Source organism: Callithrix jacchus, chromosome 3 (genome assembly GCF_049354715.1).
Source record: "Callithrix jacchus isolate 240 chromosome 3, calJac240_pri, whole genome shotgun sequence".
NCBI lineage: Eukaryota > Metazoa > Chordata > Mammalia > Primates > Cebidae > Callithrix > Callithrix jacchus.
This window is the reverse complement of record NC_133504.1, coordinates 76025553-76053122: the sequence shown is the minus strand read 5'-3', so window position 1 is coordinate 76053122 and position 27570 is coordinate 76025553. Positions and strand designations below refer to the sequence as shown.

Sequence of the window (27570 nt, the reverse complement as noted above, 5' to 3'; positions counted from 1 at the left end):
GATAAATCCACGAAGATGGGGAAAAAACAGCGCAAAAAAGATGAAACCATCAAAGACCAGAACGCCTCTTCTCCTTCAAGGGATCACAACTCCTCATCAACACGGAAACACCCACAGAGGGAAGCCAATCAGATTCACAGCAGATCTCTCGGCAGAAACCCTATAAGCCAGCAGAGAGTGGGGGCCAATATTCAACATCCTTAAAGAAAAGAACTTTCAACCCAGAATCTCATATCCAGCCATACTAAACTTCATAAGTGAAGGAGAAATAAAATCCTTTATGGACAAGCAATTACTGAGAGATTTCATCACTGCCAGGCCTACCTTACAAGAGTTCCTGAAAGAAACACTAAGCACATAAAGGAACAAGTACCAGCCACTGCAAAAGCACATCAAATGGCAAAAACCAAAAATGCAATGAAGAAACTGAGTCAACTAACAGGCAAGAAAACCAGTCAGTAACAAAATGGCGCTATCAAATTCACACATAACTATATTAACATTGAATGTAAACTGCCTGAATGCCCAAATCAAAAGACAGAGACTGGCAAATATAAAAAGTCAAGCCCCATCAGTGTGCTGTATTCAGGAAACCCATCAAGCTACCAATTACCTTCTTCACAGAAATGGGAAAAAAACAACAACCCACTTTAAACTTCATATGGAACCACAAGAGAGCCATAGCCAAGACAATTCTAAGCAAAAAGAACAAAGCTGGAGGCATCACACTGCCAGACTTCAAACTATTCTATAAGGCTACAGTAATCAAAACAGCATGGTACTGGTACCAAAAACATAGATTTAGACCAATGGAACAGAACAGAGGCCTCGGAGGCAACACAACATATCTACAACCATCCAATCTTTGACAAACCTGACAAAAACAAGCAATGGGGAAAGTACTCCATGTTTAATAAATAGTGTTGTGGAAACTGGCAAGCAATGTGCAGAAAGCAGACACTGGACCCCTACCTGACAGCTTACACTAAAATTAACTCCAGATGGATTAAAGATTTAAGCATAAGACCTAACACCATAAAAACTCTAGAAGAAAATGTAGGCAAAACCATCCAGGACACAGGCATACACAAGGATTTTATGACTAAAACACCAAAAGCAATGGCAAAAAAAGCCTAAATAGACAAATGGGATCTAATTAAACTTCAGAGCTTCTGTAAAGCAAAAGAAACAATCTTTAGAGCAAACCAGCAACCAACAGAATGAGAAAAAATTTTTGCAATCTACCCATCTGAAAAAGGGCTAATATCCAGAATCTACAAAGAACTAAAACAAATTTACAAGAAAAACAAACAAACAAACAAACCCATTCAAAAGTGGGCAAAAGATATGAACAGACACTTTTCAAAAGAAGACATATATGAAGCCAATAAACAAAGAAAAAATGCTCATCATCACTGGTCATTAGAGAAATGCAAATCAAAACCACATTGAGGTATCATCTCATGCCAGTTAGAATGGTGATCATTAAAAAATCTGGAGACAACAGATGCTGGAAAGGATGTGGAGAAATAGGAACACTTTTACATTGTTGGTGGGAGTGTAAATTATTTCAACCGTTGTTGAAGACAGTGTGGCGATTTCTCAAGGATCTAGAAATAGAAATTCCATTTGACCCAGGAAACCCATTACTAAGTATATACCCAAAGGACTATAAATCATTCTATTATAAAGACACATGCACACATATGTTCATTGCAGCCCTGTGTAAAATAGCAAAGACCTGGAACCAACCCATATATCCATCAATGATAGACTGGACAGGGAAAACGTGGCACATATACACCATAGAATACTATGCAGCCATAAAAACTGATGAGTTCGTGTCCTTTGTAGGGACTTGGGTAAATCTGGAAACCATCATTCTCAGCAAACTGACACAAGAACAGAAAACCAAACACCACATGTTCTCATTCATAGGCGGGTGTTGAACAATGAGAACATGTGAGGGGAGCATCACACACTGAGGGCAGTTGGTGGGGAGACTAGGGGAGGGACAGCAGTGGGTGGGGAGGGTGGGGAGGGATAACATGGGGAGAAATGCCAGATATAGACGAAGGGGGAATAGAGGCAGCAAACAACCTGGTTATGTATGCACCTATGCAACAGCCCTGCATGACCTGCACATGTATCCCAGAACCTAAAGTTAATAAAATAAATAAATAAATTTTTTAAAAAAGAAAAAGAAAAGAAAACTCTCTCAAAACCCAAGTTTCCAGATGCCGTCCAAAGGCCACTCTTTCAAGCAGGCATTTCTAAGGCTAGCAGTCCCAACCCCGCTGTGTGAACTGTTTTTCTACACACGTGTCTTGATATGACAATTGTGACTCCATTCAAAGTCTTGCTTTGTTCTCTTTATGAGTGTAGAAATATATTCTTCTGTTTTTTTAAAACTCATAAAAATAAAACACCTTTTCCCATTTCCATTTTCTATGAAAAGGATTTTTCTCTAAGCTCTCCTCCTAACCTCCCCTCTTCCTTTTATTCACATTGGCCCAAGAGAGGTGGAGGTAGTTGGGTTAACTGATTGCTAAATTTGGAGAGAATAACTAGGAATTCTTGAGTCAGTTCACCCTTGGGATCATCCTGGCTTCAGAGAACTGATGTTCTCTGATATTCCAGGGGTCTGACCCTTTAAGGAGAGGTCCATTGCACTAGTATCACTGGCAATTCAATAATAGCAATATTCAATATTGGCAAACCCATATGGCAGACCAAGAGCCCCTATCCCAACAGTAAAGATAATTTTTGGACCTCTTCGGCCTTATCTTTCAATTTATTAACTTGATCAGAACCAAGTGGGGAAGAGTGTTTGTGTACACGGAGTCCCTTCAGAGGCTCCAACAAAGAACAGGACGAACTATTTTGAAAATGGTCAAACATTACTTATTAGAGTGAGACTTTTTTCTTTATATTCTCAGTTTTCTAAAATATAATCCTATTATTTTTATAACTAATTGAAAATTATATGCTCAAAAGTTCTTACTGTCTTAAAGTCAGAAAGCAGCTGCAGCTGATTCTTATATAATGAAGTCATGGGAGAACTACCTTTACACATACACACAGGAAATTCGGCCAAGTTGCAATTTATCTGAGGGGGTTGCAGAATCAACAACTGGGGAAAAGTCACAGGAATTAAAGTGAAAATCTTTTAAATCATGATTGCATAAGATAAAGGATATATTTGCTCTAGATGGGTAACTCTGAATTACACAATGTTATTGATAAATGTATAATATATACAGCAATGTCAAGTATATTTTAAAGAATAAGCATGCAAAATATAATGTTGCAGCTTCTCCAGCACTTTGCACATTTGAAGCTGAAGCAGATTTTTCAATGTTTATGCCCACCTTAGTTGGCTTTCAATTCCATTTTACCTCTCTTCAGCAGAAAATCTGAAAGCAAAAACCTTTGCAACTGACTCACTTTTGTGGTTCAATTTTACAATCAAAAGCCTTTCTAACCTCTTATCTAATGCTTTTTTATTCAGCTTAGTATTTATTAAAGCCCTTGATGTCAAAATTTGATAAAGTTCTCTCAAGATGCCAATTTTTCTGAGCTTTACAACAAATTGCTATTTATTCACGTGAGACCATGTTTCATAAAAAGTGTGTTATCATTAAACATTAGCACCGACACTTTGTGGGGTGCTCAGGCTGTGAGAAGAAAGAGGTAATGGATGTCTTCACCCTCTCTCACTACAAGTAAAGAAATATTAAGTGCAATGTTATACAAACTACCCAAATTTTCTCCCCCCAATATTTCTCTCTCTTTTTCTGTCTCTTTCCCTCTCTTTTATTATCTATCCCCTACCCCAAATTAAATTTACATTGGCTAAAGTGTATGGTGCTATTTCCTTAATAGAATTAGCAATAGGAAGGATAAAACTGCTTTCTTAGGCAGGGTGCAGTGGCTCATGTCTGTAATTCCAGCACTTTGGGAGGACAAAGCAGGCAGACCACTTAAGGCCAGGAGTTTGAGACCAGCCTGGGCAATATGATGAAACCTCATGTCTATTAAAAATACCAAAATTATGTAGGTATGGTGGTGTAGCTCCTCAAGAGGCTGAGGCACAAAAATTGCTTGAACCCATGAGGTTGAGATTGTAGTGAGCTGAGACTGCACCACTGTACTCCAGCCTGGGTGGTAGAGCGAGACCCTGTCTCAAAAAAAAAAAAAAAAAAAAATCTGCTTTCTTATTAGGACTTTCATAAATATAAAGTTGCTATCACAACTATTTCATACTTTATTTCCTTATTCATTGACAGGATGATAGACAAGAAGTATATTGTTCAGAACTCAAAAAAAAAAAAAGAACTCATGGTTACTATGTTTTTTTTAAGGTAGTTAAACCAGTTTACCTGTTTTAAGCTAGTTTCTTTGTGTCAAACAGTATCAAAGATGAAGTTACCAAAATACAAGAATAATGAAGAGTCTGAACAAAAATAAGATGATTATTAAAACATGAAATGGATACCATTCCTACCTTCTGCTTTAGCAGATGGTCAGGAATATGAATATCTTAAATACCTCTTGGATAGCTACCTATGGAGGTGAGTATCCAACAGCCATGACTGTTCTTAATGACTTTACTGCACAACTATAGCTTATTGATGCAGGAATGGTAAGCTAACACAGGCTGGACCACTCAAATACTGTCATTCCCAATATTTGAAATTTTGGACTGAAAGACAAAGAGACAGGGAATTGTTGGAATGGGATCATAGTAATGACAACACATAAGGGATGAAAATTCAGGTAATCCTGCTGCTAAGTTCTCTCTGCTGTTTTCCATCATACTAGAGATTTAGTTATTATTCCCTCTAATTCTTTGAGATGAATCAGTGTTGGATGCCCACTGAACAGTCATTTTCTTCCCCACCTCTTCTTTCATAACAGAACCCCTACTTGGTCATTTGTCTAGGAGTCACTGGGCCCCTTCCCAGACCCAAGGCAGTGAAGGCAAAGCCAGGTATGGAGAGTCTCATTCTCCTTACCACCGATTGGTTTATGCACAGGCACACAGTACAGGCTGGGATCAAGTCAATTGTGGAAAGCTGGAAAAGGTTTTTATCCTCCCTTCCCCTCTTATCTGGATATCATCGTATCTGCACATGATGCCTGGAAAACCTAGAGCCATCTTAAAACCACAAAGAGAGACTCACCAACATTCTGCAGTTAGAGAACAGCTAGACAAAAGTACCTGAGTCTCTGATTGAGTTACTGAATTAGCCAACTCTGCAACCTCTGGACTTCTTGTTACTTGAGATAATGAAGATCTGTATTGTTTAAGCCAGATGTAATTGTGTTTTTGTTTACTTTGGGGTTAAATAAAATGAAGTGATACATCCAATACACTCACACTCCCTTTCTTTTTATACAAAGTACCTGAGTTCATTTCTGCTACTTGCTACCAGAGACTATAAACCAGTAGTTTGTAGAACCATGTGTTCCAAGTTGTACCAGACTGCATGACCAAATGAGGGCACCTTTACATTAATGCTCCAAACACTGATGCTCTGACCCCACACCTGCTTGACCAGCAGAAAACCTCATGTTTTACTTAAATTTTCCTCTTTAAAGGTTTTCAAAAACCCCATGGGAATTCTTAGACTTGTTGAAGATTTACTACTTATTTGCTTTTCATTATACTTTTATTACCTAAGTATGTGTCACTATAAATATTATTTTAATTTGGTCTGTTCTTTGCAACTTATATAAATTAAATCATAATATATGTATTTTATATCATGATTCTTTTTCCTCAATAATGTGTACACAAGATTTATCCACATTATTTGACGGAGCTGGAGCTTATTTATTTCATTGCTGTATAATATTCCATTAAATGATATGTAATAATTTAATTTATCCATTCTACTCTAGATATAAACATGGGTTATATCCAGTATTTTTCTTGACTATTTTCTGTCCATGGTAGAATTATACTGTCTTTAAAATTGTACATTCTTTTTTCATTATTTAACATTTTAGCATAAGCATTTTTTGTGGTGTTAAATTCTGTTCCTAAGGATTATATCTAATAGTTGTATAATATTTCATTATGTGTACATACTATAATTTATATCACCATTGCCCTAGGGTTTTCATTTAGATTGTTTTCCATTGTTACTATGAATAATGTTATATTGAACATTTTTATACATAGATTTACATCTGGATTTCAAAGTATTTCCTTAGGTCATTTCCAAAAACTAGAATTATCATGTCAAGCAGTATAAATATTTTAAATCAAATTTCTCTGCCGTAGGGCTGGATTGATTTATCCTTTCATTAGGAAGAAATGAGAATGCCTATTTCACCTCATCCTTGTGAGCACTAAATATGCTTGCATGTTGTTCCCTGTCTCTCCCTCTCTCCACCCTGTCTTTCTCTCTCATCTCCTTCAAGAGTACTGATGCAAACCTTGATCACTACTCAGTCAGGTACCAAAAAATGACTTTTTATCTATAAGAAATTCTAGATGAATTAGACTTACAAAAAGAAAAAGCATTAGATAATAATAAATTAAAAAGTCGCTGGATTTGTAAAGAGATAAATAGAAGGGGAAGGAGAATAAAACTGTGGCAGATACCAACTAGATGTTCACCAAACACACATTCTCTTCTAAGCACACAACAAAATTCCATTAACTAGTTTCCCTTACAGCTGTGTCTATAACAGAGTTCTAGTTAACAGAATGTGGGGAGAAGTGGTGCATGCCAACAAAACTTCTCACACCTCACCCTGCTTTCTTCATCCATAGACTAAATAAAGAAAAATCTAAGGACGTAGAGGGCGGAGCCATAAAAAGAAAGGAGTCTTAGTTCCTAAATGATTACATGAAATTCCCTAAATGATCACATAAAATTCTTCCCATTCAGAAATACTCACATTGAAATGAGTGTGGAATAGACTTTATAAGGTTAAGTGTCTGAGAATTCTGGATTTAGATAGTAACAGCAGCTGGAATTGTTTACCTTAACTATTACAAAGTATTTATTGAATAATTACTATATTCTAGGTGCTTTGTTAGATGTGTTACTTATGTTTTTTCTATTTAATCCTTATATCAATTTTATGCAGTAGTTCTTATTAGTACCATTTTGAAATTAAATGATTTGCCCAATTAAAGACAAGTGATTTGGCCAAGATGGAAGATTCAGAATTTAAATCTAAGTTCCTCTGATGGCAAAGGCCATGCTCGTCACACTGTCTCGTGCTGCTTGCTGTAAGTGTTTTATATACAGAGGCGATATAAAATACATAGGGACTATGGTGCATTCATTCAACAACCAATCATTGAGTGCCTACAGGCTCTGTTTTTTTTCTCACATATATAAGGGGGCCTACATCTTCTCATCTCTAAATTATATTTCTTATAATTATAGAAACTGAAAATTAGTCATTTATGTTTAGCTAATATCATAATAAATTGTCTTCTATTTTAAACATGAAGGCCATGTATTTATATGTTTTGAGTGAAGGAAAGTGAGGTGAGACCGTAGAAGGGCAGAAGAGAGATTCCTTCTCAATGATTTTCAGCCTGCACTCCACTTCCAAGTCCCATGAGGTGCTCTGGAATATGGCAAGGCCTTTGGTGCAGTGGTTAATGGGAAGCAGTAACAGATGGGGAATGCTGTGGACCTGCCTCTTAAGTGAACCACCCAGTAAGTCACCACAGCAGACTGTTGAAATGACGGTGGCATGTGTTAGGCTGCCTGTGTGCCTCAATAATAACCTACACAAATTTAGCAATCCAGTTCCTAAGGAGAAAATAATCTGTGAATATATACCTTAAAACCCCAAATTTACAGAACAATGTCTCTCATCAAAAATTAATTGAAGAGGCTAGGCTTGGTGGCTCACATCTGTAATCCCAGCACTTTGGGAAGTCGAGGAGGGTGGATCACCTGAAGTCAAGAGTTCAAGATTAGCCTGGCCAACATGGCAAAACTCTGTCTCTACTAAAAATACAAAAATTAGCTCGGTGTGGTGGTACACACCTGTAATCCCAGCTGCTTGGGAGGCTGAGACAGGAGAATCTTTTGAACCCAGGAGGCAGAGGTTTCAGTGAGCCAACATTGCACCACTGCACTCCAGCCTGAGTGACGGAGTGAGAATCCATCTCAAAAACCAAAATAATAATAATTTTAGAAATCTTCCTTTTATGTCCAGCTTCAGCTAATTATCAGCTAAATTGTATACTACAGATGCTTCAAAGTTGCCCCACAACACTAAGATGCAGCCATTTCATGCTATTCTCTCTTTTTAAAAATCATATTATCTTAGAATCTAAATTCCGCTTTTCCATATTAATAAAAGATCTCCCCAAACTTCATCATGCTTTGTGAGTTACTCCCCTTCCCTTGATATCACACAAGAAACTGACAGGGCTTACATAATCTCATTAAAAATACATATTGTAAGGGCTTCTAAGGTAATCAGTTCATTTTTGTTCTCTGAAAAGATACAAGTTTGGATGATTCACTTGCAGGGGCAGCTCCAGAACACTCCCATTCCTCAGCCCCTACTGCTCAACCTCAGCGACCACATCAAAGACCTTGCGGTCTTCCGAGGTACTTCATGGGAACTGGGACTAGGATACAAACAATCCCTCAGAAAGGGCCCCACTGTACTCTCCCTGCCATCCCAGCCTTAGGGCTCTACCTCACCTTCTCTACTCAAAGCCTGCCTTCCTGCTCAGAGGTAATACTACATAATCCCCTCATCCTACTTCCAATCCTACCCCTCAAAAACTCATGAACCAAAGATGCTTCTCACAGCTCAAACCTAGGGGAATGCAATGCCAACCTTTTCTTTCTGGGTGTCAGTGAGGAAATGAGATCTTAATTCCGTCCTGGTGAGCATTCAGCAGCAGCAACAAGAACAGAAGAATAACATGAAAGTAGTAATAAAGACCCTTTCACGTGTGTGTGTGTGTGTGTGTGTGTGTGTGTGTGTGTGTACAGAACCTAGCAATAGACATTGATAACATAAAAGTAATCATTTTACCTAAGGTTGTATTTTAATAAAGATCCACTGGAGTCAGAATTTTCTCAGCATCATTCATTACTAACAACTCAAGAACAGTCTGCTTCATTCATCTCACAGGCAGTCCCACATTTATTATTCAGCAAACATTTTTCACATGCTTTCCACATGCCAGCCATGGCACTGGAGGTTATGGATATAGAAATGCCCATGCTTGAGCATTTCCTCTGCCCAGGTGTACCTTCACTATTATTAACTCATGTAATTCTTATAAAAAGCACAGATATATATATACACGAAGTCCATAAACAGACATACAGTTTATCTATGAAGGTTCTGGGATGGGGAGACAATAATGAAAACAATTTTTTTTTAGATGGAATCTCACTCTGTTGTCTGGGCTGGAGTGCAGAGTGCAGAGTATATATTTGTGTGTGTGTGTATGTATATATATATACACAGAGAGAGAGAGAGAGAGAGAGAGAGAGAGAGAGAGAGAGAGAGAGAGAGAGAGAGAGATGGAGTCTCGCTCTGTCACTAGACTGAAGTAATCCCAGCACTTTAGGAGGCCAAGACAGGTGGATCACGAGGTCAGAAGTTCAAGACCATCCTGGCCAGCATGGTGAAACCTTGTCTGTACTAAAAATACAAAAATTAGCTGGGCATGGTGGTGCATGCCTGTAGTCCCAACTACTTGGGAGGCTGAGGCAGGAGAATTGCTTGAACCTGGGAGGCAGAGGTTGCAGTGAGCTGAGATCACACCACCGCACTCCAGTCTGGTGACAGAGGGAGACTCCATCTAGATAGATAGATAGATAGAGCCACACTACTGCACTCCAACCTGGGCAACAGAGCAGGGTTCCATCTCAAAAAAGAAATTGTTTTCATTATTGTCTCCCCACCCCAGAACCTTCATAGATAAACTGTGTATCTGTTTAAGGACTGTGTGTGTGTATGTGTGATTTTTATATATAAACATAAAAAGAGTAAGAATTTTCAGCTCCTAATAACCAGTTTTTCACCCTCTTACTAGTGACATTGCCCCCACTGAGAATATGTATATTGCAAGATATATAAAGCTGGAGGATGTCTTAGTCCATTTGGGGTGCTACAACAGAATATCACAGACTAAGTAGGTTATAAACAAGGGAAATTTATTTCTTACAGTGCTAGAGACTGGGATGTCCAGGATCAAAGTGCCAGCAGATATGATTGCCAGTGAGAGCCTCTTCCCTGGTTCATACATAGTACTTTCCAACCATGTCTTCAGATGGTGGAAGGGGCAAACAAGCTCCATGGGGTTTGTGAATAAAAGCGCTAATCCCATGCATGAGGCTCCACTTCCCACAAGGTCCCAATTCCTAATATTACCACTTTGGGGGTTAAGATTTTAACTTAAATTTGAAGAGACACAAACATTCAAACCATAGCAAAGGACGATATCAACAGATGGGAGCAGGAAGTATTTCTGTATTCCACGTAAAAGCCCAAACCAGCAGAGGGGATAAAGAAGACAGGGCCTAATGAAAGAAAATACGCCAGATCAGAGCAGTTTGGAGGTGGACTGAGCTAACAGCAGGGCAGTCAACCAGGAGGAAGGACAAGGAAGTGCTCTAAAGAGGTGGCCACCTCAGAGTAGGTGCAGGCAGTAGTTTGCACTGGGTTTCCAGGAGAAGACTATGAGGTCCCAAGGAGGCAGACAGCACCCACTAACAGGGAATCTGAGCTGGAGACTGGAGCCTGAGAGCCACAATCATCTTGAAGCTGTGGCAGATTCACAAGATTGCCAACTGGAAAGAGGAGAGGTTGACACAGACAAAGCTGCTAGAAACAGAAGCAAGGCAGAAATTAAGTCCTAGGAACCCAGGACATTGGGACAAGAGAAGCTCTGATTTGCAGACTAATCTGGGACCCACAGATGGGCATTCAGACCTGGTCCACAACCCAGGAGGACAAATAGTGGTATTTGGTGAAGAAGGTACAGAGGTGGTTAACCATGACCTTCTTCATGACAGGCTGACTTGGTCTAGTAATAGAAGTAAGGCTGAGTCTTCAAGAAAGGAGATGTACTGGTCATACAAAGGAATCTAGGGATGACAAAGGCTCCAGAAGTTAGGCAGGATTGGCTAAATGGCAGAAGAGGCTAAACAGCATGGGCGCTTAAGAAGTTATTTCAGAACATCCAGGTCAAGATGGAAGTCTGAGTCATGGACTCAATTACATGAGAATAATGGGAGTAAAAAAAACTCACTTCTAAGAGAAATGAAGGAAAGCCATCAGCACAAGGGAGAGGTCATCAAATTTTTGAGAAGTGGAAAACTAAGAAGTGGTGACTGATGAAGACCTAACCGGAAATACACAGAAAAGAGACTGCAGATGAAGAGAAAGCTCGCTCCAAAGGCAGACGTACAGTTTATCTGCACTCTTAAAATTTCATGAGAAGTGGCAATTAGGGAAGAAATGTCTATCAAAGTTCAGGTGGGGGGAAATAATAAAAAAAGTCTGAAAAATACTGTGATAACATTTTCCAGTTTACTTTCCACATACCATTTTCCTCATGTCTCCACTTGCCCAGGAATCTTCCGTAGCTCCCATAGTCAATCATCTAAAGCCCCAATTCCTTGTTCTGTAGTTTAAAGCTCTTCCTGTTTTGCCCTCAGCCAAACGGGGATGGTGAGTTCTGGCTGTTAGTGTCCACGAGAGCTGGTTGTTTAAAAGAGCCTGGCAGCTCCTCCGCTCTCTCTTGCTTGCTCTCTCGTCATGTGACCTCTGCACAAGCCAACCTTCCTCCCCTTTCTGCCATGAGTGGAAGCAGTCTGAGGTCCTCCCCAAATACAGATGCCAGCACTGTGCTTCCTGTACAATCCACAGAATCTTGAGCTAAATAAACCTCTCTTTCTTATAAATTATGCAGCCTCAGATGTTCCTTTATTGGCACAAGCGGACTAAAACAGCCACCCAGACATGCTGACGTTTTGAGGCCCCCCAGAATGATGGCTGTACAGCAAGCCTAGAGAGAAATCAATGCAATCAAAGGATGGAGACTCCAGGGGAAAAGTTTCAGGAAGAAAAATATGGATAAGGTGCTATCAACATTCCATAATGCTTGGATATTACAAACACTTAAGAAACAATAAAGGCAGGTGTCGTGAGGGTGGGAAGGACAAGTATACAAGAAGGGGAATGAAATCATATGGCACAGCTGGGTTAGCTATTAGCCAATTATCTAAACACTGTTATTCCTAATTGCAGAACCAATATACTGACAAAGCACACAAGACTTAATTGGGATCAGAGAATATAAATAGAATCAACCCTAACAATTTCAAAGCAGAATTACAGGTGACGTGTTGGAAGATGAAAAGCGAAGGGGAGAGATGAAGGACCATCTCTAGTGCTCTAACCTTTCAAAATGAGTAGATCCTTTCTATAGATATTGGAACAGGAAAAAAATGCAAATATATTATTTAAAGTTACATAGGTAATGAAAAGATGAACTAAGAACAGTCACTTAAGTCTGCTGAAGAAGGTAGAGGAGAAAGTGAAAGGTGAATGGGGTAAATGAGTTTAACCACCATCTATCATGACAGGAATCCAATAGAAAAACCTGAAATGAAGGAATGAAGAAATCGTAGTTTATGCATATTATTTATAAGTATGGATAGAACTACCTAGAACAAATAAGAATGGAAAATGATAAACATGTTAAAAAGAGTTCCACACCATGGGAAATGAAATGGGAGTGGGAAGCTGAGAGATAAGGACTTTTCTTTTTCTTAGGAACACTTCCACACTATTTAACTTTTTAAACATTTATATTTATTACCTTAATAAAAATAATAAATTTTTTCTCTAATAAAAATAAGTCATTTGTATAATTCAAATGCAGTAATTGGTTCAAAAATAGGATAGCAGCAGAAATGGAAAGAAGGGGTGGATGGAAAAGACAGAATGAAGAAAGAAGTGTCCAGACTTGATCATTAATTTTACGCAAAAGACAAAGAAGAATGAAACAAAACTATTCCCAAATATATGAATCTGAAGCCTTTTACTCAGAAGGTTCTTTAGAGCCACCAAAAATAGAAAAATTAGGAGGGCATATTTGTCTGTGGGAAATATGATGAATGTACTTTGAGCCATTTGTGTATGAGAAGATAATGGTAGCAATAAGTGAATTTATATTTCTAAAATATTTTTTTATTTCAAATGTCAAAACCTAGCTGGCAAATGGATTCTGCAGAAGGGAATATTTTTTCTTATGCGTACCTACAGCTATATAACTCATTGCTGTCAGGGAACAACAATGGAGAGAAATGTGCCACATTCATAGAAAAAAATTTAAAACTTTACAAAAGAGAGACATATTCCATGCTCCATTGAAGAACTGTGAGCAGGAGAGAGGGTGGGGATCAGATAAAGGAATACAAACCAGTGCTTTTAAAAACAAAACTGAATGTCCTAAAATGAAAATATAAAGCGATTTTAAACCATCAAGCAGCAAATGACTAAGCGAGAAGTTTAAAATCAAGATTCACTTTTGTCTGAGTGTTGGGGTGAGGAAGATTTTATAAGAATATCCTGTGATAACAAAGGAGCAGAAAACCAAACACCACACGTGCTCACTTGTAAGTGGGAGCTGAACAATGAGAACATATGGACACAGGGAAGGAAACAACAATTGCTGGGGCCTATTGAGGGCGGAAGGGGGATGGGGAAAGAGCATTAGGAAACAGAACTAATGTGTGCCAGACTTAATACCTAGGTGATGGGTTGATAGTTGCAGCAAACCACCATGTCACATGTTTAGCTACATAACAAACCTGCATGTCCTGCACATATATCCCAGAACTTAAAATAAAAGAGTATCCTGTAATGCTGAAAAAAGAAAAAAGTTTACTATAAATAAAAATGTAGTTGGAAGGTAATGGAATTAAACCTATGCCAACAGCACCACCCGCTGGGCACAAGACTGCCCAGACTTGGGATGTACACACACACACAAGGAAAAACATCCACAGTTTTTGATTTCTAAAATTAAGTATAAGTTCTAAATCAAGTAATAAGCTGTTTTGCCTTATTCATCTCAGCTAAATTAACTGAAGGCATATTATTTGGAGGTTGTACTTCTGCCTAAGACATAGAAAGCTGGAAAGAGCATCACTTTTACCCTAACAAAAATAAAATGTTTTTTTCCAGTTCTGTGAAGAAAGTCAATGGTAGCTTGATGGGGATAGCATTGATTCTGTAAATTACTTTGGGCAGTATAGCCATTTTTACAATATTAATTCTTCCTAACCATGAACATGGAATGTTTCTCCATCTGTTTGTGTCCTCTCTGATTTCGTTGAGCAGTGATTTGTAGTTTTCCTTGAAGAGGTCCCTTACGTTCCTTGTGAGTTGTATTCCAAGGTATTTTATTCTTTTTGTAGCAATTGTGAATGGCAGTTCGTTCTTGATTTGGCTCTCTTTAAGACTGTTATTGGTGTAGAGGAAGGCTTGTGATTTTTGCACATTGATTTTATATCCTGAGACTTTGCTGAAGTTGCTTATTAGTTTCAGGAATTTTTGGGCTGAGGCGATGGACACTTTACGAAAGAAGACATATATGAGGCCAACAATCATATGAAAAAATGCTCATCGTCACTGGTCATCAGAGAGATGCAAATCAAAACCACATTGAGATACCATCTCACGCCAGTTAGAATGGCTATCATTAAAAAATCTGGAGACAACAGATGCTGGAGAGGATATGGAGAAAAAGGAACACTTTTACACTGTTGGTGAGAATGTAAATTAGTCCAACTATTGTGGAAGACAATGTGGCGATTCCTCAAGGCCTTGGAAATAGAAATTCCATTTGACCCAGCAATCCCATTACTGGGTATATATCCAAAAGACTATAAATCGTTCTACTATAAGGACACATGTACACGAATGTTCATTGCAGCACTGTTTACAATAGCAAAGACCTGGAATCAACCAAAATGCCCATTGATAATAGACTGGATTGGGAAAATGTGGCACATATACACCATGGAATATTATGCAGCAATCAGAAATGATGAGTTTGTGTCATTTGTAGGGACATGGATGAATCTGGAGAACATCATTCTCAGCAAACTGACACAAGAACAGAAAATGAAACACCGCATATTCTCACTCATAGGCGAGTGATGAAAAATGAGAACACATGGACACAGAGAGGGGAGTACTAAACACTGGGGTCTATTGGGGGGAAAAGGGGAGGGCCAGTGGGAGGGGGAGGTGGGGAGAGATAGCCTGGGGAGAAATGCCAAATGGGGGTGAAGGGGAGAAAGCAAACAAAACACACTGCCATGTGTGTACCTATGCAACTGTATTGCATGCTCTGCACATGTACCCCAAAACCTAAAATGCAATAAAAAATAAAAATAAAATAAATAAAATAAAATGGTGTGTATGCTGCAAAATCACGGTTCTTGAAATGATCTATGCTAAGCAGAAAAAGCTTTCCTCACCCACAAAGATGTATGAACATCTTTGTTTTAATTCCCAAAACTTGTGAATGTGGAATCTTACATGGCAAAAGGGATTTTGCAGATGTGATCTTGAAATGGGGAAATTGTTTTGGATTACCCAAGTGGGTTGAATTTAATCACAAGTTCCTCAAAAGAGAAAGAGGGAGGAAGTAGAGTCCGTCAGAAAAGGGGATATGGTGACAGAAAGCCAATGTCCGAGTTAACCAATTGCTGGCTTTAAAGATAGAGGAGGGCCACAAGCTAAGGAATGTGTGCTGTGTGCAGTCTCCGGAAGCTGAAATAGGCAGGGAAATAGATGGTCCTGAGAGCACACAGAAAGGAATATAGTCCTGCCCACACCACTACTTTAGTCCAGTGATAATAATTTCGGACTTCTGACTTTCAGAACTATAAGATAATCATTTGTGATGTTTTAAGCCACTGTGTTTGTATTAGGTATATATATTTGAAATTTATATATGAAAATTTTTATGTATATATATATATAAAGCACACACCATATCAATGGCATCTAAAATGGTGAATCTTTCCCAGAATGTTTTCTATTTACTTTGTCCAGATTCATCAAAGGAATCATGTATCTATGGCAGCTATCCCCTCATAAAATATATATATTTTTGGGGGGGGGGAAGGGAGGAAGGCAGGAAGGGAGGGAGGAAGGAAGGGATGAAAGAAGGAGGGGAGGAAGGGGGGAGGGAGGAAGGGAGGGAGGGAGGAAGGAAGGGAGGGAGGGAAGGGAAGGAAGGAAATCAAGCAATGAGAGAGACATTGCCGACCTGGATCTAGAGGTTTACAAGTTGATTTCTTTTTTTTTTTTTTTTTTTTCTTTTCTTTGGGAGAAGGAAAGAAAAAAAAATGAGTAAAGGAGAGAAAGAGAAAGAGGGAGGGTGAACGGAAATATTGCTTTATTCTGAAAAAAAAAATGGGTATTAATATTGGCCGATCAATGTTTCATTTAAACCTATGAGTAGGTGTGATGTGGTATTGACAAGAATGTATATTTTGTGTATTTGAAGTGGAGAGCTCTATAAATTTTTATTAAGTTTACTTGTTCCAGATCTGAGTTTGAGTCCTTGATATCCTTATTAATCTTCTGTCTCATTGAATCTAAGTCTCTATGTATCTGGGTGTTAGGATCATTAGCTCTTGTTGTTGAATTGATCCTTTTACCACTATATCTTTGTTGCTTTAAAATCTATTTTATCCGATACGAGAATTGCAACTCCTGCTTTTTATTTATTTATTTATTTTTGCTCTTCATTTGGTTGGTAAATCTTTCTCCATCCCTCTGTTTTGAGTCTTTGTGTATCCTTGCATGTGAAACAGGTCTGGATGTAACATGCCATTGGGTTTTGGCTGTGTCTTTTGATTGGGGGATTTAGTCGATTTAAATTTAGGGTTACTGCCATTTGATGTTAACTGGCTGTTTTATCCTTTCGTTGATGTAAATTCTTCTTTATGTTGGTGCTCTTTACTTTTTGCTATATTTTTAGAAAGGGTAATACTGGTTGTTTCTTTCTGTGTGTAATGCTTCTTTCAGAAGCTCTTGTAAAGCAGGCCTGGTGGTAATAAAATCTCTGAGTACTTGCTTGTTCATAAAAGATTTTATTTTTCCTTCAGTTGTGAAGCTTAGTTTGGCTGGATATGAAATTCTGGGCTGAAGGTTCTGTTCTTTGAGGATGTTGAATATTGGCCCCCACTCTCTTCTGGCCTGTAGAGTTTTTGCTGAGAGATCTGCTGTAAGTCTGATAGGCTTCCCTTTGTGGGTGACCTGACCTTTCTCTCTGGCTGCCCTAAGTATTTTCTCCTTTGTTTCAACACTGGTGAATCTAATGATTATGTGCCTTGCGGTTGCTCTTCTTGAGGAATATCTTTGTGGTGTTCTCTGTATTTCCTGGGGTTGAATATGGACCTGCTTTGCTAGTTTAGGAAAATTTTCCTGAATAATATCCTGAAGGGTATTTTCCAGCTTGGATTCATTCTCTCTGTTGCATTCAGGTACACCTATCAAACGTAAATTTGGTCTTTTCACATAGTCCCACATTTCTTGGAGACTTTGCTCATTCCTTTTTAACATTTTTTCTCTAATCTTGTCTTCTTGTTTTATTTCATTAAGTTGGACTTTGACCGCTGATATCCTTTCTTCTGCTTGAACAATTCGAGTGTTTAAACCTGTGTATACTTCTCAGAGTTCCTGTATTGTATTCTTCAGATCCATTAATTCACTTATATTCCTCTCTAAGTTGTCTATTCTCAATAGGATTTCATCAAACCCTTTTTCAAAGTTCTTAGTTCTTTATGTTGGGCTACATGTTCTTTTAACTTACAGAAGTTTCTTATCCATTCCTTGAAGAGTGATTCTGTTATTGGGATGCCCTCGTTCTCCAACAAGCCTTGTTCCATTGTTGATGTGGAACTGTGATCATCTTTAGAGGGAGAGGCGTTCTAATTTTGAGTATTCTCAGCCTTTTTACACTGGTTTCTTCCCATCATTGTAAATTTATCCTCCTGTCGTCTTTGAAATTACCAACTTTCAGATTCGGTCTCTTGAGTGGACGTCCAAGTTGTTAGTTCCCAGGGCCAGAACAGCGGCGTTAAGACTGATGGTGCTTTTCTGCCCAGGATTCTCCTGTCTGGCTTCCTTTTTGTGTCCATAATAGGCGCCTCTGCCTTCCTGGGGCTCCAAACCTCGGTCAGAAGGGGAACCAGTCTCGTATACTCTGCGCCTAGAGCTGCCGCACCGAGGTGCCATCACAGCCACTGCGCCAGCCTCAGGAGTCATGCTGGGGACCCGTGTGGGTCCTCCAAACCTCGGTCAGAAGGAGAGCCAGCCCTGTTTACTCTGCTCTGAGAGCTGCCACGCCGAGGTGCCAGCGAAACCGCTGCGCCGGCCACAAGAGTCGCACGGGCGACCCGTGTGACTCCTCCAACTGGGGATCTTCTGCTCCGTGAGCACAGAGAATTTGTCTGAAAGTGTGGCATCCTCTAGTTCTCTGCGCTTCCACTGATGGCCGATGTTAGCGATAGGCCATCTTGGATCATATATTTCTTAATAAAACTTAAAAGTTGAAATTATTTCTTGATCTATGGGCTGCAGAATATATGTTGTGTTAGCAGAACTGAAAACAACATTCAGGTCCTCCTAAATCTCCGTCAGAGCTCTTAAGTGACAAGGAGTATTGTGAATGCACAGTAGTATTTTGAAAAGGTTTTTTTTTTCTGAGCAGTGGATCTCAAAAGTGGGCTTAAAATATTCAGCAAACTATGCTATAAACAGATGTGTTATCATCCAGGAATTGTTGTACCATTTATAGAATGCAGGCAGAGTAGATCTAGCATGATTTTTAAGGGCCCTGTGATTTGGGGAATGGTAAATGAGCATTGGCTTCAACTTAACATCACCAGCTGCATTGACCCTTTAAGAGTCAGCCTGCTGTTTGAAGCTGAAGCCAGGTGTTGATGTCTCCTCTCTAGATATAAATGGCATCTTCTAATAGAAGGCATTTTGTTTACATTAAAAGTCTGTGGTTTCGTGTAGCCTCCTTTATCAATTATCTTAGCTGCGTCATCTGGGAAACTGGCTGCAGCTTCTGCATCAGCACTTTCTGCTTCAATTTGTACTCTTCTATTGCAGAGACAGCTTCCTTCCTTAAACCTCATGAACCAAAACTGCTAGTTTCCAATTTTTCTTCAGAGCTTCCTCACCTCTCAGCCTTTGTAGAACTAAAGAATTAGGATCTTCCTCTGGAGTAGGCTTGGACTTAAGGAAATGTTGTGACTGCTTTGATCTTCTATCCAGACCACTCAAATTTTCTTTGTATCAGCAATACAGCTATTTCACTGTCTTAACTATTCATGTGTTCAATGGAGTAGCACTTTTCATATTCTTCAACAACTTTTCCTTTACATTTATTCACAAATTGGCTATTTGGCACCAGCAGCCTAGCTTTCAGCCTGCCTTGACTTTTGGCATGCCTTCTTCACTGAGCTGAATCATTTCTAACTTTTGATTTAAAGTAAGAGATGTGTGAGTAGTCTCTTTCTTTCACTTGACCACTCAGAGGCCATTACAGGCTTATTAACTGGCCTAATTTCAACATTATTTTGTCTCAGGGAATAGGGAGGACCAGAGAGAGAGAGACAGAGTGAGAGAGATGGGGTAACAGCCAGTCAATGGAGCAGTCAGAACTCATATATTTATCAATTATGCCCACTGCCTTCAATAGGCATGGTTCATGGTGCCTTAATTATAATACTAACATGGAAGATCATTGATCACATACCATTATGTACAATGATAAGATACATAATAATGATGAAAAAGTTTAAAATATTGCAAGAATTACCAAAATGTGACACACAGATATAGTGAGCACAGGCTGTTGGAAAAATGGTGCTGATAGACTGACTCGATGCAGAGTTGCCACAACCTTACAATTCATTTTTTAAAAATTATTGGCAAAGTACAATAAAACAAGGTGTGTCCCCATGTACTAAGGAGATTAGATCTTTGTTGTATGAACTACAAATATCTTCCCCAGTTTTTCATTTGTCCTTTAAATTTTCTTGGTGGTCATCTCCCTCCCTTCCTCCCTTCCTCTTTCCCTCTCTTCCCTCCTTCCCTCCCTTCCCTCCCTTCACTCCTTCTCTCCTTCCCTCCTTCCCTCCTTCCTCCCTTCCCTTTTCCCTCCTTCCCTCCTTCCTTCCTTCCAGGCTCACTGCAGCCTTGCCCTCCCAAGCTCAAACAATCCTCTCACCTCAGCCTTGCAAATGGCTGGGATCACAGGTGTGTGCCACCACATCTGGCTAATTTTTTTGTTGTTGTTGTTTTAAATAAAAATAGAGTTTTGCCATGTTGCCCATGCTGGTCTCAAATTCCTGTGCTCAAGTGATCCACCCACCTCAGTCTCCCAAAGTGCTGGAATTACAGGCATGAGCAACTGTGCCTGGTCTTCCTTCCCTCTTCATGTAGTTTTGATTTTTAGATAATCAAAAATAATTATCTTTTCTCTTATGGCTTCTGGATTTTGGGTGATAGAAAGGCCTCCTACTTCAAGATTATTATGGCAGATATGCGACTGCACCACTCAGATCTCCTTTCAAGAAGACTCGGTTTCAAGCTGTGAAAAATGTGGGTTGTTGACAGCCTCCAGCTCTTAATCTCCTTCAAGTTTTGCCTCAGCTTTTCAGCTAAACCAAGCTTTTCTCCAGAAGACACTTAGCCAATAATTGAGCAAGGTGGTGGCACAGGGCCCAGGCACTTCTGTCTCACACAGGGCTCTTTGCAAGAAATCTTTGCCTCTGAGTTCCACATGGGACTGGCAGAGATTTGGTCAGGTCTGCAGTGCAGTCTGATGACACCCCGTCCCCAATCCTGCCTTCTGCCTGTTCCGTTCAATAAACCAGTTGCATCCCTAACTCCATCTCAGCGTCTGCTTCCCAGAGAACCTAAAAGGCACAGCTATGATGAAATACCCCCATGCTTCTTTCTCGTATGTTTATGATTTGATTTTTAGGTTGACATCTGTTTCGAGAGTTACCTGACATATGAGGTACAGAACCAGCCTTATATTTTCCTAGATGGCTGCGCAAATGTCTTCACACCATTTGTTAGAAAAAAACACTATCTATACCCAGCAAATTAAGACCTACCTTTAATATATACTAAATTTCCAAATGATATGTTTCCATATCTGAACTTGCTATTTGGTCTATCATCAGAGAGATGCAAATCAAAACCACATTGAGATACCATCTCATGCCAGTTAGAATGGCGATCATTAAAAGGTCTGGAGAAAACAGATGCTGGAGAGGATGTGGAGAAATAGGAACACTTTAACACTGCTGGTGGGAGTGTAAATTAGTTCAACCATTGTGGAAGACAGTGTGATGACTCCTCAAAGCCTTAGAAATAGAAATTCCATTGGACCCAGCAATCCCATTACTGGGTATATATTCAAAGGACTATAAATCGTTCTACTATAAGCGTACATGCACACGAATGTTCATTGCAGCACTGTTTACAATAGCAAAGACCTGGAACCAACCCAAATGCCCATCAATGATAGACTGGACTGGGAAAATGTGGGACATATACACCATGGAATATTATGCAGCAATCAAAAATGATGAGTTCATGTCCTTTGTAGGGACATGGATGAATCTGGAGAACATCATTCTCAGCAAACTGACACATGAACAGAAAAATCAAATACTGCATGTTCTCACTCATAGGTGGGTGAGGAAAAATGAGAACATGTGGACACGGGGAAGGTGGTACTACACACTGGGGTCTATTGGGGGAATAGGGGAGGGACAGTGGAGGGTGGGGAAATGGGGAGGGATAGCCTGGGGAGAAATGCCAAATGTGGGGGAAGGGGAGGAAGCCAGCAAAACACACTGCCATGTGTGTACCTATGCAACTATCTTGCACGTTCTGCACATGTACCCCCAAACCTAAAATTCAATAAAAAAAAAAAGATTATCATCACTATTTTAAAGTTTTCAAAGGAATATTAGTTCATTTCATTTAAAAAACCTTATTAAGGGCAATCACTTTGCTTTTTAAAAAAAATGCATCCAGAAGGGCATAAGTACAAAAAAAAAAAAAAAAGACGCCAACTGTAACAGCAATTTGAAAACAGAAAACTGTTTATTAGAATAATATTATTTTTTATTAGAAGAGATCGATAAACTGCTTCTTTCTAAAAAAAAATTACTGGGGCCAGGCACAGTGGCTCAAGCCTGTAATCCCAGCACTTTGGGAGGCCGAGATGGGTGGATCACAAGGTCAAGAGATCGAGACCATCTGGTCTCTACTAAAAATACAAAAAATTAGCTGGGCATGGTGGCACGTGCCTGTGATCCCAGCTACTCGGGAGGCTGAGGCAGGAGAATTGCCTAAATCCAGGAGGCGGAGGTTGTGGTGAGCCGAGATCGTGCCGTTACACTCCAGCCTGGGTAACAAGAGCGAATCTCCGTCTCAAAAAAAAAAAAATTACCGTCTTTTTTATCTCAAAGAAGGTGACAGATGGTAAATAGAGGGGAAGTTCACAATAGGAAAGAGGAAAGAGAAAGGTAGTACTTTGAATTTTTGCATTAAGTTTTATAATTAGCTTTTCTACTAAGCAAGTAGCACCATAACCATTGGTTTAATAGATACCTAAATAAACATGGTGCAAATAAACCAGAAACTCCTTCAATATTCCCTCTATTCCATACTAAGTAGGAAATTCAGTCTATGGTGTTGCATTTCTTATTGCCCAAAAGACCAACTGTAAATTCAGTTCTCAACTAACACCATTGTTAATTATTAGCTTAAAAAAAGATATCATTGTTAAATAGATAAATTTAACGATAAATCTAAACACATGCACACATAATTCGGGGGGCAGAAATGTTTATTTTTCATTAATCTTTTGAATACAATCACCATAATTTTGCCAGTTTAGTTTAGTTGCAAACTTGACTAATAACATTTCCAGGAGTTCACAATTTCAAGGCTAAGGTTCTGATTAATGTATTGTGGTTATAAATGTAATATAAATGAAGTTTTTAAAAAAGGCTAAAAGCAATCTGGCCTCTTAAAGAAAAAAATATAAATGGCCAGGCATTAAACTTAGTAACATAAGTACACTTTAGTACTACAGCGGTTGAAGAGACAGTGAGATCTCCACCAGAGATCAGAAGGAAGCACCACTATTTTCTTCTAAGACGCATATGTGTTGGTTGAGAGCATGCTAGTGTGAATAAGGCCATGTGTCAAGCCCTGGCATACAAATGCAGCTAGAGGTGCTAAATGAAGGCAGTGGGGCGGTGCAGGCACACAGCAGAGAGCTCTTCCCCGTGACACATTAGTCATCTTCTCCTCCACAGAGCAGCAGAAGAGCTTTCTTATAGTCCCCAGACGTATCTCCCTGAAACCAAATGTATTCCATTAACCTCCATGACTCACAGAAGCCATAGAAAATTTTAAAACTAACAAATGACTGGCAACAAATTTATTCATAAGACTCTTCTCCCAAGTGGGTAATCTGTGACCTTCACATCAGGAATGTTAGGCTGGGAGTTTCCTACCAATGTAACCTCAGACACTCAGTATTCCCTCTGAATAACACAAAGAACAGGGAAACTTTAATAACTATATTTCAAGCAAGCCTTCTAAATAGAATAGTTTCTATCACTTAGTATATATTGGCTAACACAGGCAGTGCTGGGGCTGCAGGGATGTCATGGCTCTGCCTCAGAGACAGAAAGGCAGGACATGTTTGCATCTGCTTACCTCACATGCACACATGCATGATAAATTAATGTTTCAAGCTACAAGTGCATGGGTAAGCTCTCTAGTGTCCTTCAGGCCAGCCACACCAAATGCACACTAAACTAAAAGCTTTTGCTTCATTGAAATATTGTTTTGCACATGGTCCACATTAACCTTCACCAAAAAGAAAAAAAAAAGTCAAAAGGCCTTAAGCTAAATGTAATTACAGGCCACAGAACACCCTGTTTTAAAAAGAACAAAAATGCTACTAATACCCAGGGGCTCCTTACTTACTCCCAATATGACCTAATTGGCTCTTTCCTGAATTAGGAACCAGCATCAGAGATACAGTGACAACAGACAATATAGAAGGGAAAAGCTGACATGAAATAAAAGAAGGACTAATAAAGACAGCTGGGACTGATAAAAGACAGAAAGAACACATTATTATCGTAGCCAAGGGGTTTGGTTTGTTGAGTCATCTGTCACCAGTACTAAATAATGCTTCTGAGTTCACCAAGAGCCACATCAATACCCATGCTTTCACTTGGCAGCCATCATCTCTACTCCAGGAAACATGCTTAGCTTTTAACTCATTGCCTTAATCATGCCACTAAAATTTTAGACTTAACACAAGAATCAGGTTCTCCTATCCTTGTCCTTCATACAACAAACTGGTCTGTTTTGGATTCCTAAACATAATTTAAAGAAAGGTTCTACTACCTTAACCATGGAATAAAGAGAGGTGGCAAAATTCTTCCTAAACTCCTTCCTGATGTTAAACAGATCAATCTCACTCCTGGACACCATGACTCTGATGAGGGTATGATCATCTGTCCCAGCTCCCTTTAAAAAAAAGCAAAAAGAAAGAGGCACATTGCTTAAAAACTTCAAACAAAGGATCAAATGCTCCCAGGTGCAGGTGAATCAATAAAGTATAACAATTTAGTAGAACTGGGTTGAATATTATAAGAAGAGAAAAATTCCCAAGGTCTATCATCCAAAACAAACAAAGATGAAGAATAATAGAAAGAGAAATGTATTACATATAAGATTCATGGTATTCACTTACCTTCATAGCATAGTAGAGGGTCTCTGCAAGGTAGGCAGGTATACTTCGAATAGATTTCACTAAGAAAATAAACAATACAATGGTCAAATGCTATTCTGATATGAAAAGGATTAAGTAATTTAAAATCAAATGCTGCTTCCTGCTTATAGCTCTACTTCTATAAAAGCATAGAAGTACCAGAGGCTAAAGAGTTGTAAGCTTGTCTGATTTCCTCACTCATCAAGTATTCTCTTAGACACTGCCTTGGGTTTTCCTTGGAGTTTTGAAGTCTGCACAGAAAGGCATGGAGAATACGGGCACAGGTTTTTTCTATGCCCCTCTGTTCTGTGAGGACTTTTCAGATATTGCAGTTTGGGCAACTGGGTTACCATAGTACCATAACCTTCTTCATCACCAATAAATTATACAAACCCCTCGGAATGTTTCCTTCCAAGACATTCAAGCAAATCATACAAGATTACTATGCTATCTAATTTGTTTAAAACTTTTGGGCGATGTTCCTATACTCTCTACATATTCTTTAAATCAGTAATTCACAGAACAGCATGAGATTTATCCATTTCGGTACAAACACAGATGAATCAATATCAGAAAGGATATCTTCTCTGAACATGTACATGTTGAATGTAGGTTGGGGCTGCTCAGACCTCAATCTGCTTAGCTTCAGAAAACCTATCATGAAAATTCCTTAATATACAAAAATAATCTTTGCATGGGGACATTTCTTAATTCTCCCTTTTCTAAGTCTTAAGAAAAACAGCCACCAGTAACTGAAAATGTCATAATTTGTATGCATATTCTAATTAGGGAGGACCTATCTAAAAGTTTTCTAGTAAAAGTTCATTAACTGCATAGTCAATTGAAAGGCTACTTTTAGAGTTGGTTCATGCACATCTTTAGCTTATTCTCCTGAAGACAGAGAGCACAGAAGTGTCAGCTTAACGCCAAATATTTGGAATAAACAGCAGACAGAGGCTCACCGCAGATCCATAAGAAAAAAAGGACCACAGGAGTCACAAACTAGATTCTCCCTAGCTTTGGAAAGTATATAATACCACAATCAACTGCACTGATTCAGTTCTCCAATTTTTCCAGATTATTCCGAATATTTAATTAAAACTAAATTATTTAATTTGAAAACAAACATCATCACATCTTCTATTACACCAAAGGTATTCTTTTTTTCTAAACCAGATGACAATCTCTTAGTTTGCCTCAAAGCTGAAAGAACAGTATTGAAAAGAACTCTAGGGTACTGGTAATCTCAGCTACTTGGGAGGCTGAGGCATGAGAATCACTTGAACCCGGGAGATAGAGGTTGCAGTGAGCCGAGATTGTGCCAGTGCACAACAGCCTGGGTGACAGTGCGAGACTGTCTCCAAAAAACAAACAAAAAAAGAATTCTAAAATTCTACAGGTATCAGAAATAACATTTACAAGCCCCTGAAATAATGTCCACAACATTTCAGGTTCATCAAGAAATAATATTTTTAATGCAGCTTCAAAACAATTTTTAAACAATTATCTTAGTATTTCCATAGGATTCAGATGAACTAACCAGACAATACTGTATTTCTAACATCAAAATAAATTTCTGAATTGGAAATTTAGGAGTTTGCTTCATTTGAATATCGTATCAAGTTCTTCCCTTCATAACCAGGTGGTTATTTTTAGATGCAGCCTCAATTGAATAAAATACTTTAGCTCTTATCCCCAAAAATATCAATACATTATAAATCACTTACCGACAGCAAGGAGTAGTTGCTCCAAATTGCCAGAAGTCTCCCGGTCAATGGTTTCCTCAATTTGAAATCCTGATATAGTCATATACTTGTCAAACACTAGAAAAAATGAAAACGATTTCCTAATCACATAGGATCACTCTTTCCAGAAAGAAGATATTTACTCTGATTAGGTAGTGTCCTACTGAACACAAATCTCCCCTTCTTCCTTGCTGACAGAACCTGTGCTCAGAGCCTCAGCATGCCCAACCCTAGGCAATGGATTGCAAGCATACTTTGTTCACTGATTTCCTAGCCTCCTTACTAGCTGTAGCCAATGAGACCTAAAGGTAAATCTACTGGAGGGGATGCTGAGAAACCTCTTCACTTATAAAAAGTGATACACAGATATGACTAGTTTACCCTTTCCTTTCTTTCCTGCTATGAAAATAGTTAAGTTTGGAGCTACAGCAGACATCTTGTGATAATGAAGAAATGAACATGAGAAAGAAAACTGAAACACTAGGAATAATAGAGAAAGAAAAAAAAAAAAACAGAAAGACCTCAGGTCCTGCCAAATCAACCATGGAATCCCACATCCAGAAAAAAAGTCCAGTTTTTAAAGCCATTATTAGGGTTCTCTGTCACTTTCACTAAATTCGTTCTCAACTAACATCACAAGTGTTAATGACTATCCAGAGATGAGGTTGTGGATACCAAGCTCCAGGAGGAAATACTTACAGTGAGCTGCTACTCAGTGATGTGTGACTGTGAGAGGAAAAATCTAGAGACCTGACCTCCCTTGCCACCCTCCAATAGTGAAAGGTGGACTAATGATCTCTAGTTTGTAGATGCTACAACAGCAGCAAAGAGAATGTGAGATTTCTCCAGGTCACCAAAAGGAAGAAATAGAAAAACTGATTCATTCACTAACTGCCTGCTGTGTAGCAGGTATTCTGGCACACTGGTTCATGTGCGGTCCAA

At 39.0% G+C, this 27570-nt stretch overlaps 1 protein-coding gene across 1 annotated transcript in view; it reads right to left on the bottom strand.

The window, feature by feature from the left end:
- Positions 1 to 22915: 22915 nt before the first annotated feature.
- The window catches only part of ANXA5 (annexin A5), a 29459-nt gene continuing 24804 nt past the window's right edge, over positions 22916 to 27570 (bottom strand). The window contains exons 10-13 of the mRNA XM_002745469.7: positions 26611 to 26706; positions 24866 to 24924; positions 24517 to 24639; positions 22916 to 23449 (exon numbers count right to left, since the gene is read on the bottom strand). Of these exons, the coding sequence (XP_002745515.1) occupies positions 23387 to 23449; positions 24517 to 24639; positions 24866 to 24924; positions 26611 to 26706 (341 nt within the window). The 3' untranslated portion in view covers positions 22916 to 23386. The remainder of the gene's footprint in view (positions 23450 to 24516; positions 24640 to 24865; positions 24925 to 26610; positions 26707 to 27570) is intronic.